The sequence below is a fragment of the Chionomys nivalis genome, chromosome 7 (genome assembly GCF_950005125.1).
Source record: "Chionomys nivalis chromosome 7, mChiNiv1.1, whole genome shotgun sequence".
Lineage (NCBI taxonomy): Eukaryota > Metazoa > Chordata > Mammalia > Rodentia > Cricetidae > Chionomys > Chionomys nivalis.
In genome coordinates this window covers 35,201,337-35,216,570 of record NC_080092.1, presented here as the reverse complement: position 1 = coordinate 35,216,570, position 15,234 = coordinate 35,201,337, and the positions used below count along the sequence as shown (strand labels likewise).

The 15,234-nt window shown below is 41.3% G+C and overlaps 1 protein-coding gene across 1 annotated transcript in view; it reads left to right on the top strand.

The window, feature by feature from the left end:
* Nucleotides 1–15,234, top strand: part of Hspa4 (heat shock protein family A (Hsp70) member 4) — a 47,189-nt gene that overhangs the window by 8,663 nt on the left and 23,292 nt on the right. The window contains exons 2-6 of the mRNA XM_057774560.1: nt 4,475–4,532; nt 8,843–8,983; nt 11,162–11,284; nt 13,517–13,616; nt 13,919–14,052. Coding sequence (XP_057630543.1) covers nt 4,475–4,532; nt 8,843–8,983; nt 11,162–11,284; nt 13,517–13,616; nt 13,919–14,052 — 556 coding nt within the window. The remainder of the gene's footprint in view (nt 1–4,474; nt 4,533–8,842; nt 8,984–11,161; nt 11,285–13,516; nt 13,617–13,918; nt 14,053–15,234) is intronic.

Here is a 15,234-nt window from a genome sequence, read left to right as displayed (position 1 = left end):
GGCAGTGGGGTCTGAAGAACTGAGTTTTACATATTATTTACAGTAAAATTCAAATAGTCACCTGTGACTAGAGGCTGCTTTGTTGAAACACGTGTGACTTAGACCTCACTGGCCTTGAACTCACAGAAATCTACCTCCCCTGCTCCTGAGCACTAAGAAAGGTGGGTGCTTTCATGCTTGGCTTGTTAAGGGTTTTGCATTGAGACATGTAGGCATATCACAATTGAGACTAAGCTTCTTGTGTATTTGTGCTTGTACACGTGTGTGTTCCCGTTCTGTGTGCATGGCAGTACATGCTAGTGTTCAAGTTGCAGTTAATGACCTAACATTGTTTTTTTGTTTTTTTTTTTAAGATTCACTCATAAATTGTGACTTTCAGGTTGTAAAGCAGTCTTAGAGCAGGAAGCAACTAGATTAAAAATTAAAATTGTGTTTGCCATTATTAAGTAGAAATTAAACCAAGCCCACTAAGTTAAGAGGTAAAGATGAATTTGTTTGACTTGGGAGTGTGAAGTGAATTGGGGCAGTTTTCCTAAACAGGTGACAGTTGAAAGACCCAGTATAATGCAGGTGGTAAAAGTTTTTAATAAAGTAGGAAGATTGGGAGGCTTTATAGGGATTATTGGTTGCTATGAGTGGCTGTAGGGGTTGGCTTGTAATAGCACAGACCTTAGGTTTTATTGGCAGGGCTGTGGGATATGTTTGTGAGCAGTTTTTTTTTTTTGGTTTTTCGAGACAGGGTTTCTCTGTGGTTTTGGAGCCTGTCCTGGAACTAGCTCTTGTAGACAAGGCTGGTCTCGAACTCACAGAGATCCGCCTGCCTCTGCCTCCCGAGGGCTGGGATTAAAGGCGTGCGCCACCACCGCCCGGCTGTCAGCAGTTTTTGTCTGGAGGGTAACTGAGGCTGTCCTGAGTAGAATGAAAAATTATGCTGGGTGGCGTTGGCTCACACCTTTAATCCCACCATTCTGGAGGCAGAGGCAGGTGGATCTCTCCAGTCCAGCCTGGTCTACAGAGAGAGTTCAGGGATAGCTAGGACTACACAGAAACCCTGTCTTGAAACCTCTCTTCGTCCCCAAATTAGCTGTTCAATGGGAGCATTGTCCTTTTTTTAGACATTGTAACCTTAAAAATCAACTTATTCTTTAAGAAACGATTCATTGAGAATTTTATGTGTATATACAATGTATTTTGAAAGTAATTACCCCTTCCTCTTTCCTCTGTCTGGGCACCTGTTCTCCATATTCTCCTATCCAACTTTACCCCTCGCCCTCATAACCCACTGAGAGTAATGATGCCTGTATATGCTTAAAGCATGCCAGTGCACCTTCAACAATTAAATGGTTACTGGTTCACCCCTCCCCATTTGAACCCAAAACCTCATGTGACTCAAGTCGAGTCTCTACCGCTGAGCTTCATCCTTGGCTAATTTATTCTTTGGCAGTTTCATGCAGGTATATAATCTGGTTACACTTGCCTTCCTACACCTTATGACTTAACACTTTTAAGGTTAGAATTCGCTCAAAGGGCTGTGGGAAACATGGAAGATGAATAATGTGTTATGTTGGCACCGTGATCTTGGCATTCAGAAATCTGATCTGGTGATTTGTAGAAAGATGGTAGTTTGCCAAAGGATAGGCAAGGCAACCCTTTTGGCGTGTGATTAGTGGTGTAAGATTGTGTGGGCTCTTTTTTAAAGGGCCTTGTGGCCTATGATAACACCATTTAAATGGTACTTAATGGATTTTTTTTTGAGGTGTTTTTTTTTTTTTTTTTTTTTCTATCTTTGAGCTTGGCACCTGCTTTTTAAAAAGAGCCTACTTTTATCTAGGCCTAAACAAAGAACTCAGAATTCAGAGACAAGTTCATGAGAGCTCAGGTTTTGTCTTATCCGCCATGGGATGGAATAGTGTATAGAGCCCTACACCTCTTAAAGAAGGGCTTACAGGGTTTTTAGCCTCTGAAGCCCAGAGAGGCCTAGTATTTTGTCCCTCCTCCCTCTCCCCTTTTAATTTATCTTGAAGTTTTTAATATGGCTGGGTGTTGGTTGTACACCTTTAATTCCCAGCAGAGGGAGGCAGAAGCAGGTTGATCTCTATAAATTTCAGGCGCGAGCCTGGTCCTCTACAGAGTGAATTCCAGGACAGCCGAGGCTACCCCAAGAAACCCTGTTTCAACTCTACCCCCTCTCCCCTGATTTTTAAAATACATTTATTTATTTGTGTGTGGATGTGGGGAACATCTTGCGGCAATCAGTTCTCTTCTTCCTTGTGGGTCCTGGAGATTAAACTGAGGTTATGCTTGGTGTCCCCTCCAGGACTCTTTTGTGGTTTGTTTTTGAGACAGGGTTTCTCTGTAGCTTTGGTGCCTGTCCTGGAACTCTATACCAGGCCGGCCTCAAATTCACAGAGACCCCCCTGATTCTGCCTTCCGAGTGCTGGGATTAAAGGCGTGTGCCACCACTGTCCGCCTCCAGGACTCTTAATTCTAATTTTGCTTAATTGAGGTAAGATAGAATGCTTCTGAGGGTAAGTGGTGTAATACACAAAGCAAGCAACCAGTAAAGTCAGTTACTGGAAAGGGAATTGACATATGAGCATAAAGAGAATATGACCTGGTTCTAGGGGTGTTAGGTTACAAAATAGAAGTCTAGCAAAAGTCAAGTACTAGTTCCTTAGCAGCCCACTTCTTTTTTTTTTTTTTTTTTTTTCCAGACAGGGTTTCTCTGTAGCTTTGGAGCCTGTCCTGAAACTCCCTTTGTAGACCAGGCTGGCCTCGAACTCACAGAGATCCTCCTGCCTCTGCCTCCTGAGTGCTGGGAAGCAGCTCACTTCTTAAGCATAATTTTTTTTTTTTTAATCCTACAAGCAGGTTTCTGTTTTGGGTTTCAAAAAGAAGCAGTGGGCTGGAGAAATGGCTCAGCAGTTAAGAGCACTGGCTGCTCTTCCAGAGGACCCAGGTTCAATTCCCAGTCTCCACATCGCAGCTCACAACTGTCTATAACTCCAGTTCAGAAAGATCTGGCACAGATATACATGTGGATAAACACCAGTGCAAATAAAAATAAATCCTTAAAAAGGAAACAGCAAAGGGTTGGAGTGATGGCACAGTGATTAAGAGCACATACTTTTTAAAATTTGCAGCACCCACGTCTGACAGCTCACAAATGCCTGTAACTCTAGCCCTAGGGCATCTGACATCTCTGTTCTCACTAATATGCAAACTTACACATATATACATAAATGAATAATAACTGTTTGTAAAAAAAAAAATCAAGTAGCACACCTTTAATCCCAGGCAGAGGCAGGTGGATCTGTGAGTTCAAGGCCAGCCTGGTCTACAAGAGCTAGTTCCAGGACAGACTACAGAGAAACACTGTCTCAAAAAAGAAAAACAAAAAACCAAGCAGCTCAATTCAGTATATGTACAAATATGTATAGTGGTTTGGAACTGTGTTCAGAAGTGGAAGTGAAGATTGACAGTATACTATTGGGTCTAGAAGTGATTTTTATTATGTGTGCTGTGTTCTGCCTGCACAACAGCAGAGGGTATCAGATCTCATAGATGGTTGTGAAACCACCATGGGGTTGTTAGGAAAGGAAGAGCAGCCAGTGCTCTTAACCCCTGAGCCACCTCTCCAGCCCCTGGGAGCTGTTTGTAAATAAATTACTTTCTGTTCACATGAGTAGGATAGGTTCTTTATTTTTATTTTTTATGTATGAGTGTTTTGTCCACATGTATGTTTGTATCACTTGCATACCTTGTAACTTCTGGGGTCAGAAAAGGGCAACAGATCTCTTGGAAGTTGGAGGTACAAATGGTTGTGAACCACAGTGTGTATGCTGGGACTGGCACTCCTGTTCTCTGGAAGAATAGAAAATAACTCTCTTCAGCCCTGAGTTTTTAAGTTTTTGTAGATTGTATTTATTTTGAAATTGAGCTGTATTAGAAACAGATTATTTGTTTGATAGTGGTATGGGAGTACATTGCTTAATATTGGGATTTGAACATGAGATATGGAAGGTTAGGGTGGTAGGTCTTGTCCCACCCACCTCTCTTTAGTATTTTAGACATGGAGTTATGAAATCAGACCTGTGCTCTAGCCTGTAAACAGCAGTATTCAGTCCATTTTGTAGACAGTTTTTATGCAGTAGAAATAAATGTCAAAATCATAGACCTATCGTGTGCTGTTAATACATGGTTTACATTTGAAATCATATATCCGCAACACTATCTGGAATCAATAGGTTATAGAGTGTGTATATGTAACAGTAATAATTAAAAATTTAAGGGGAGTGGGGAGACGTAGGAAGGGTTGGAAGGAGGGAGGAAGTGTGATAAAATTGTATTTTAATTTTAAAAGTTCAGGAAACATTACTTATTTTTAGGTGATACTCAGAAATCTTACCTGCTGGAGTTTCAGGTGTATTATAATAAAAGTCTGATGCCTAAATGTTGTTTTTTTATCTTCTAGGGCTTGTGTTTCTTTTGGTCCTAAGAATCGTTCCATTGGAGCAGCAGCTAAGAGTCAGGTACAGTGCCTGTCTTTCCTCCTATAGCGACTTCTCTGAATTTTCACTCAGCACTAGGAGTCCCCCCCCTTCTTTTTTGAGATAGGGTTTCTCTGTGTAACAGCTCTGGCTGTTCTGGAATAAGCTCTGTAGATCAGACTGGCTTTGAATTCACAGAGAGCCACCTGCCTCTGCCTTTTGAGTCGCCATTGCTCCCCGACTTAGAACCTAGAACCCTCTTTTTATGTACTTAGTGGGGTATAATACGTTTGATGCAGATTACTACTAATTACTACTATATGTTGTTGCCTGGGGTTTTTTCCTTCTTTTTTGAGGTATGGTCTTATGTTGCAGGTTCCCTTAAAACTCAGTTTGTAGCTCAGGCTGTCATTGAACTCAAGATCTTCCTGCCACAGCTTCCCATGTGCTGTGTGCCAGCACACTAAGTGCGCACATTTTTTTTTAAAGCAAAGGGGTGTTGACCTTTGGTGTTTGAAGTCTCTTCTGCTGGGCCTGCCATCTTCATCGTGTTTAAGGTTATTGTTAATCAGGTTCAACAAGAAAGAACACTAGACCTGAAGAGGCATATTAAGAGACTTGGCATCTTCTTTTTCAACCAGGATCTTGACTATTTGCTTGTTTCTGAGTAGCCAGAGCAACAAAGTCCCAAGAATCTGTTACCGTGAATGTCTGAGATATCTGTAGAGTAAAGGAGTTCCATATTTGACCTTGTTACAGTTCAATCTGGAGCAACAAATGTATGAGTAGCTTTTTGGACCATGCAGGACCTAAAATGAGCCTAAGATGATGGTGCTTGTTGCTGGGGAGATGGCTTAATGGGTAAAGTGCTTTCAGAAAGTAAGATGAAAAGCAATAGAGAAAGAAACCTGACATTGACTTTATGTACACACAGAAATAAAGAGGATACCTTCTTGGCTGGGAATGGATAGTTGGTAGTGTGTTGGAGGCCTGGGTTCAGTCCTTACCTAGCACTACATAAAACAGATGTGGCTTGTTTTATAATCCCAGCACTTGGATGGTGGAGTGACTTCATAAACACCATGACCAAAAAGCAAATTATGGAGGAAATGGTTTATTCAGCTTATACTTCTGTATCACTGTTCATTGCCAAAGAAAGTCAGGACAGGAACTCAAGCAGGGCAAGAACCTGGAGGTGGGAGCTAATGCAAACACCACAGAGGAGTGCTGCTTACTGGTTTGTATATAGCTTGCTCAGACTGGATGTCACCACCTAAAATGGGCTGGGCCTTCCCCCATTGATCAATAATTAAAATACCCTACAGCTGGGTCTTAATGGAGGCATTTTCTCAATTGAGGCTCCTTCCTCTCTGAAGACTCTAGCTTGTGTCAAATTGTTATAAAAACCAGGCACTATGTGGAAAAAGGAGGGCTAGCACTTCAGGATTATCATTGCCTATATAGAAGTTTGAGGCCAGCTTGGGATAAAATGAGAAGAGACCCTATCGCAAAGAAAAGTGATGCTTTGTTAGTTGGCTTTTACTTGAGTGTTTTATAGTTTTATTTTTAGAGTGCTCTAAATTTTGGGGGTGTTCGATAAGTTTATGTTTACTTTCAAATGGTTGTTTTATAAATGTCAGTGAATTTGTTTCCCTATTGAGTACAGTTGCTGTATTACACTGGCTGCCTGGTTCTATGCTGTTTGTTGATTGTGATATACTGAGTTTCTGTTTCAGGCCAGACCTCACTTGGAGGCTTCACTGAGCTTTTCCTGTCTGTGCAGGCTTCTAACATGTCTTGTGCTGTGAATAGGAGCACACATTGGTCCTGAAACTTAAAATTAAAATATCCACCAATGTTCCGTCTGTTGGTTACTGTATATTCTAGAAGAATTAAAAAATGGATCTAGAAAAGTATATGAAATGTGGATGTCACCTATTCCACCATTATGTATAGAAATGCCTGTTATTATCTGTCTTTGGATTAAAACTAGGACGCTGTATATGTCGTGTGCATACTCTTCACTGACGTGTGTTCCCAGCCTCACTGTTACTGTTTGAATGAATGACTAATCCTTTTGTTGTTTGTAAGCATCCAAGTGCTCGTACCACACAGATACTTGTCCTTTCACTTCAAAGTGCTACCCTTATATAGCATTTCAGTATCTGGACATAATTTATTTCACTTTCCTCTTACAAAAAATAGTTACAAACGCTCTCTCAAATAGTCTTTGTTCTATATGTGTACTCTGTGGTAAATTTGGAGCTGTGTGTGCGAGTGTGCACGTGACTCCAGAGTTGTGTGCATGCCATGAATGTGTTTTATCTCCTACATCTCCAGCTCTGTGGGAAGTTTGTTTAATGAGAATTTATGAATAAGTATTGCTGAATTTTTTTCCTGGAAAGAATGAAGCATAAACTATGAGCAGTTTTAGAAGCTGATAGTCATTTTCTGTAAATATTAAACGTTTAAGAACAGGAAATATTTTGGTAAGTGCAGTGGCCTGACTTGATGGAAAGGAACAAGCATGCTAGATGGATTTTAGTCCTGTCACTGTGACTCAAGTAAGTTCCTTGTTCTCATTTTACCTGATTTAGAAAGATAGAATATCTAAAGAAAATTGAAACTTAGAAGTCTATGTTTTCCCCACATCTCATTTCTGTCTGTCTGATGCCTTTTTCTTACACCTCATTTATCTGCCTGTCTACCTGCCTGCCTGCTTATCTTATTTTAGCCATCCATCCATTTGAAATAGGATTTCTCTAAGTAGACTTAGAGAACTAGACTAGATTGACCTAGAACTCAGAGATCTGCCTACCTACCTCCCAAATTTTGAGATTAAAGGCCTTAGCCGGGCAGTGGTGGCGCACGCCTTTAATCCCAGCACTCGGAAGGCAGAGGCAGACAGATCTCTGGGAGTTTGAGACCAGCCTGGTCTACAAGAGCTAGTTCCAGGACAGGCTCCAAAACCACAGAGAAACCCTGTCTCGAAAAACAAAAAATAAATAAATAAATAAATAAATAAATAAATAAATAAATAAATAAAAAGATGTGGGAGAAAAGACCAGGTGATGGTGGCTCACACATTTATTTATTTATTTATTTATTTACTTATTTACTTACTTACTTATTTATTTATTTATTTATTTTGGTTTTTCGAGACAGGGTTTCTCTGTGGTTTTTTGGAGCCTGTCCTGGAACTAGCTCTTGTAGACCAGGCTGGTCTCGAACTCACAGAGATCCGCCTGCCTCTGCCTCCCGAGTGCTGGGATTAAAGGCGTGTGCCACCACCGCCCGGCTATTTTATTTTTTAAAATCTTCCACATCGGGGGCTGGAGAGATGGCTCAGTGGTTAAGAGCATTGCCTGCTCTTCCAAAGGTCCTGAGTTCAATTCCTGGCAACCGCATGGTGGCTCGCAACCATCTGTAAAGAGGTCTGGCGCCCTCTTCTGACCTGCAGACACGCACACAGACAGAATATTGTATACATAATAAATAAATACTTAAAAAAAATCTTCCACATCTTACTAACCTTTTTGCATTTGAGCATTTATAAGATTGTTACAGAAAGACATATTAGATGGGTTAGTGAAGTAGCCATGTTCTTGTGTCTCAGGGTAGAATTTTTATCAGGGATACATGGTTAGAAATGGAAATAGGAGGGGCTGGAGAGATGGCTCAGAGGTTATGAGCATTGCCTGCTCTACCAAAGGTCCTGAGTTCAATTCCCAGCAACCACATGGTGGCTCATAACCATCTATAATGGGGTCTGGTGCCCTCTTCTGGCCTGCAGGCATACACACAGACAGAATATTGTATACATAATAAATAAATAAATATTTTTTTAAAAAGAAATGGAAATAGGACAGCTTATTAAGAGAGGGAAAGTACTTCTGAGAATGAGAGTAGGCTAGATAACTGAGGGCAAACCATACCTTAAAAATATTGTTAAGGCATATCTGCGTGTGCATGCATCCCTATTCTTCGGAAGACAGTATCTCATTATGTAGCCTGGTTGGCCTGGAGTTTTGGGTGATCCTGAATGTTGCTGTCATGTCCCACTATGCCTGACTCTGTAAGGAAATTTTGTGAATTAAAAGGATTCTAACTGGGACTGGAGAAGTGGCTCAGAGGTTAAGGGCACTGGCTGCTCTTCCAGAGGTCCTGAGTTCAATTCCCAAGATCCCTATGATGACTCACAACCAATCTGTAATGAGATCTGGCACCCTCTTCTGGCCTGCAGGCATATAGGCAGAACACTATATACAAAATAAATCTTAAAAGGATTCTAACTAATCTGAGACTTGAAAATTGAAAACTAAATGGTCTTTTTATGCTCTTTTCTCCTCTAGGTAATTTCCAATGCCAAGAACACGGTTCAAGGTTTTAAAAGATTTCATGGACGTGCATTCTCTGATCCATTTGTGGAGGCAGAAAAATCTAATTTGGCGTATGACGTTGTGCAGTTGCCCACTGGATTAACGGGGATAAAGGTAAGGTTCTGCAGATAGCTGTTAAGAGACAGCATTTAATCAGTTTAGTGTGTGTCAGTGTTATTTTGATGAAGCTGTAATGTAATAAATGTAATCCTTTATGATCTTGTATGTATGTATGTATGTATGTATGTATGAATGATCTTGTATGTATGAGTCTTTTGCCTGGTGCTCTCAATCGAGAAGAGGGTGGTGGATCCCCTGGAGCTGAAATTGCAAATAGTTTTGAACCCTCATGTGTGGGTACTGCGAATTGAACTCCTGTCCTCTGGAAGAGCAGCCACCAATGTTCTTTAACCACTGACTCATTTCTCCAGATCCTGTAATGAAAATGTTTAAGAACATTTGCTGATAAAAACTGACAGTCTTTCGTTTTGGGAGATGCTGGTGGTCGGTCCTGTTCTCTGTTTTCAAGGCCTAGGAAGTGATGTTAATTTGGTTACTTCTGTTTGTGGTGTTCACAATGAGAGCTGTCTTTCTAAGGTGATGTTAGAGAAGACTTGTGGATGAGCAGGGCAAAAAATAACGTCAGAGTCTTTAGCCAGGAACATGGCTGTAGTCTTGGCAGTAGGACTGAAGCTGCAAAGAAATGTTTTATGGAAGGGTGAGTTTGATCTTTATCTGTGAGACATGTACAGAAGAATCTTTGTGGCACAGTAGTGACCCTATCACACAAGACTAAGAGGTTGGGATTTGGGGTGGGTAATGTACTTACAGTTACAGTCAGGGAGTAAAAGGAATCTAGGTGAGTGAGCTTTAGAGCTGGTATTTGATAGGGCTTTTTTTGTGTGCGATAAGGTTTTATTCTGTAGCCTAGGCTGGCGTTGAATTCACCTGCCTTGGCCTCCTGAGTAGGGATTACAGGTGTTAGCCAACGTCCTCAGTTATTTGAGACCATACTGGTTGTAGAAATAAGAATTAATAGATTCTTATTGACACTTGGGGCTGGGGGTATAACTCATTAGTAGACCAATTAATGAGGTGTAGATCTAATCCTAGTACCATAAAAACAAATAGCAGCTAATAGTGAGAAGTCTGCGAACAGTATGGTTTGACAGTGTAGCTGAGAATGCAAATTAGAGAGAAAGGGTTCTCTGAAAGAATAATCAATCACCAGGTGGTTTAGTGGGGAAAGGTGCTGTCACCGAGACTGACAGTGTTATGAACTAAATCTGAAAGCTGTCCTGGGTGACCTCTTTATACACGCGGTGGCATGTACCCATCTCTCCTAAATAAATAGATGTAATTAAAAATGATGACTAGGCTTATGTAAGGTACCTGTGGTAGTAATCTCAGAGTTTGAATGGTTCACTAAGGGATGAGGCTGGAATGCAGCAGAGGAAAAGGGGAAAAGGGTTTGTAAGGAAATGGGAACTTGTTAAAGGCAAGAAACAGGACAGATGTGGCATAGAAAGGAAGAGGAAGAAGACTTAGGAACTGGTTCATCTAGACACAAAGCATAGGAACTGACCCAGAGCCAAGCAGAAAGTCAGTAGGTAGGGCAGGTTACAAATGGGCTCAGGAAGGGTGTCTATCCGTCTCTGTCATGACATAAAGTGAGCAAGTGGCAGCTTCTGCACTGAATTAGAATTGAGGGAAGTGAGGAGATGGTTATTCAGACAAGCTCCTCTCCAAGTTGAGAGAGGACCTGTTTTGGATGTTATCTGCTGGGTGGGGCTCAGCATCTCGGAGGATGGGTTATCCTGCAATGCTTGAACATGCCCTTTGAAAGGGTTGTAGACTTTATCCAGGGCAGGACTTTGTCATGAAATGCTTCCTGAGACTTGGTCACCATTTATTCTTTAACCCAACAAGCCTTATTGTGACTGTGTAGGTTCTGGGGCATAATGATCTCAAAACCACTTGTGTCCTGGTTAGGGAGATGAATAATGTAGACTCACTATACAGTCCACAGATCACATAGTATGCCAGGTGGTAAGGCGGTCCTTTTATGGCAGGACAGGATGATTTGTTTCTGGCTCAGATAACGCATCAAGGTTTGCTTTAGGTTGTGGTCGTCTTTCATGAAGTGTCCTGTTTGGAAAGTAAGTTAAGCAAAAAAGTGACTTTGAAGGTAACTCTTTGTAAAGATAGCATTCTCTAGTCCCTTCTTGAGGCACTGTTCTGTTGATTAGAGCATACAGTGGACTAAAATTGGATCCTTTTGTCTTCTTGCAGGTTACATATATGGAGGAAGAGCGGAATTTTACCACCGAGCAAGTAACTGCTATGCTTTTGTCTAAATTGAAGGAGACAGCAGAAAGTGTTCTTAAGAAGCCTGTGGTAGATTGTGTTGTTTCGGTAAGTATGTCTCTGGTTTTAGGGAGCTGCCTTAAGCAGGGAGAAGAAAGCTGTTAATTACAAGTAAAAATTGTTCCTGTGTCAGGTTGTAGTGGTCATTTTGAGAAGTTACTATTGATATTTTGAAGAAAGTCAGGGCAGGAACCTGGAGATAGCGGATTGCAGAGGCCACAGAAGAGCTGCTTACTGGCTTGCTCCTTATGACTTGTACTGCCTGCTTTGTTGTAGAGCACTGGACCACCAGCCCAGTGGTGGCCCAACCTGCAACGGCCTAGGCCCTTCCCCATCAATCATTAATAAAGAAAATGCCTTACAGGCTTGCCTACAGCTCCATCTGATGGAAGCATTTTCTTAGTTGAAGCTCCCTACTCTCAGATGATTTACGTGTATCAAGTTGACATAAAACTGTCTACCCCACTAATGTTTTAGCTCTTTGTCCATTTTGTCTTAATGGATTTTTTGATGGCAAAGCAGGGCTGTTAGGTGCACTTTTCACTTAGTTATGGATAGTAGTTGTGTTTGACATTTTGGGGATTGGAAGACTAGAAAGGCTGTCAGGAGCCCAGGTGAAATTGATTGCTTAGTGTAGCAGTTTTTCAGCATGTGGGTCACAACTCCTTTGAGGGGGTTGTAAGGCTCTTCCACGGGGGTGCTAGATCAGATATCCTTCATATATTACTATTCATAACAGTAGTAAAATTACAGTTATGAAGTAGCAGTGAAAATAATCTTATGGTTGGGGGTCGCCACAATATGAACTGTATTAAGGGGTCACATCACTAGGAAGGTTGAGAACCACTGGCTGGGTATGGATTACTGTGCATTCCATTGGTCTCCCAAACTTTGATGGAGGAAGGTCATTGGTTAAATAATAAAGAAACTGCCTAGGCCCATTTATGGGCCAGCCCTTAGGTGGGTGGAGTAAACAGACAAAATGCTGGGAGAAAGAAGCCGAGTCAAGGAGTCGCCATGATTCTCCCACTCCAGACAGACGCAGGTTAAGATTCTCCCTGGTAAGCCAGCTCATGGTACTACACAAAATATTAGAAATGGGTTAGATCAATATGTAAGAGCTAGCCAATAAGAGGCCGAAACTAATGGGCCAGGCAGTGTTTAAAAGAATACAGTTTCCGTATAATTATTTTGGGGCATAAGCTAGCCATGCGGACGGCCGGGTGCCGGGGACGCAGTCCTGCCGCTCTTATTACAACAAAACTTACCCCTTTTCTTTGTCTAACCCTTTACTTTGAGTAATGCTGAAATAATATTTATATGAAATAGTGTGATGTGGGGTTAGGTTGTTTTAAAAGATGGTTTTCTAAGTCTTGCCTAAAGTTCCTAAGACCGCCAGGTGGTGATGGTGCATGCCTGCAGAGGCAGGCGGATCTCTGTGAGTTCGAGGCCAGCCTGGTCTACAAGAGCTAGTTCCAGGACAGGCTCCAAAGCCACAGAGAAACCCTGTCTCGAAAACCAAACCAAAGTTCTTAAGACCTCATGGAGTTTGAGTGAGGGCGAATTGGGCAGTGAACAGACATTGCAGTGAACAGAGGGAGCCGGTAAGGGAGCAGCTTGTGGTGGGGATGAGGCACAGGTGCGCGAGGTGTAAGAGCATGGGTGACATGTTCTCCATCCAAAAAATGTGGCCTGGGTCTAGAATTATTTTAAGTTTGGTTCCACAAGTATCCTACCCAGCATGTAAAGCATTCTGGACTTCAGGACAGCAGGTAGTCAGCACAAATTACATTGCTTGTATAAGTAATTTAGTACAGTCAGTTATTTTTAATTGGTTAAGAGGAAAATTCCATCAATTTATTTTTGAATAATTTTTTTGAGACAGGGTCTGTTTAGCTCAGGTTAGCTTTGAACATGTTCGCGTCAGCCTCCTAAGTGCTAGGATTACACGTGTGCCCCTCCACAATTAGCACTAGGAAACTTATTTATTAATCTAGTTTCTGAATGCCAGGCAAGAACCAACTTTATTCATATTTATTTATTTATTTATTTATTTATTTATTTATTTATTTATTTATTATGTATACACTATTCTGTCTGTATGTCTGCAGGCCAGAAGAAGGCACCAGACCTCATTACAGATGGTTGTGAGCCACCATGTGGTTGCCGGGAATTGAACTCAGGACCTTTGGAAGAGCAGGCAGTGCTCTTAACTGCTGAGCCATCTCTCCAGGACCAACTTTATATAGGCCTTTGTAAAGAGTGTGCTTTCTATTGTAGGTTCCTTGTTTCTATACTGATGCGGAACGCCGGTCAGTGATGGACGCCACACAGATTGCTGGTCTAAATTGCCTGCGGTTAATGAATGAAACAACTGCAGGTAAGAGTGACTAATGAATGAAACATTGTGCCTTTAAGAGGGATTAATGAATAAAACAGCTGCAGATTACTTTTGTTATTCTGCTCTTGTTAAATATTGAAGCTGGGTAACATTGAATGCTGTGATACTCTACATGAATAAATTATTCAGTACTTATAAAGAATTTGATTCTGTCTCCCAACACAATACACAGTGTAGCTGATTTCTGAGATTTAAAAAAATTTGTTTTTTAAAATTAATTAAATGAATTTTAGCATTTAGAAGATACTGTATTGAATTTAATTTTCCTCTCTCTTATGTAGTTGCCCTTGCATATGGAATCTATAAACAAGATCTTCCTGCCTTAGAGGAGAAACCAAGAAATGTAGTTTTTGTAGACATGGGACATTCTGCCTATCAAGTTTCTGTATGTGCATTTAATAGAGGAAAACTGAAAGTAAGTATTTTTCCAGAGGGAAAATATGATTACAAACTTTTAAGTGACAAAATAGTTAGGGTTTTTTTTTTTTTTTTTTTTTTTTTTTTTTTTTTTTTTAAAAAACCAATGAAAGCTTGTTGTGAAGCCACCTGACCTGGAACTCAGAAATTATGGTGGGAGTGGAGGCTGTGGGTCAAAATAAATTGTACCCAGAGTTGTTATGGAGTAAATTACAGGACATGGACCTTGAGTGAGGTTCCTTGATGGAGGAGGGTCTAGGTGTTACTTTCATTGGTTAATAAAGAAACTGCCTTGGCCCTGATGGGACAGAAAATTAGGTAGGCGGAGTAGACAGAACAGAATGCTGGGAGAAAGAAGCAGATTGAGGCAGTCACCATGATTCTCCCATCCGACACAGACGCAGGTTAAGATCTTTCCTGGTAAGCCACACCTTGTGGGGCTACACAGATTTTTAAAAATGGGTTAATCGAGATATGAGAGTTAGCCAATAAGAGGCTGGAACTAATGGGCTAGGCAGTGTTTAAAAGAATACAGTTTCTGTGAAATTATTTCAGGGCATAAGCTAGCCAGGTGGCCGGGAGCTGGGGCGGCAGGAACACAGCCCGCGGCTCCTCACAACAGTTCCTAAGTTCTAGTCCTGATTTTCCCACTTTTGTACTCTGCAAAACAGTACATCCTGGTGGGCTTCTTCAGAGAGCTTTCCTCAGCTCAGAGGTTGAAAGGATGTGTAAAGTGCTATTGAGATTTGGAGAGTTCTAGAAAGAGGAGGGACCAGAGTGTATGCTAGAGGGCACTAGACTAGAAGGTCAGTGGGTTTCTGGAGCATTTAAACTAAAGCACTCTTATGCTGAGTTATAGAGCTGTGGAGAGGCAAGGACTGCCACAGCACACATGTCTGCTTCCTTTTGGATCTACACAGTGAGTAGAAGACTAACTGTCCCTCTGGCTAGGTTACTTTTTCTAATGCCTGTTTAGTTACTTGATGTGTTTCAAGGTTCCTGGTGCCAAGGTTTAAGTTTGCCCCCAATCTTGTGGGCATAGTAGGAGGTACTAATGTGAAATATTGGTAGTTTTGAAGCATATTTTTGGGTTCTAATTCATTGTACTGTATTTTTTTTTTTTTTTTTTTCGAGACAGGGTTTCTCTGTGGTTTTGGAGCCTGTCCTGGAACTAGTTCTT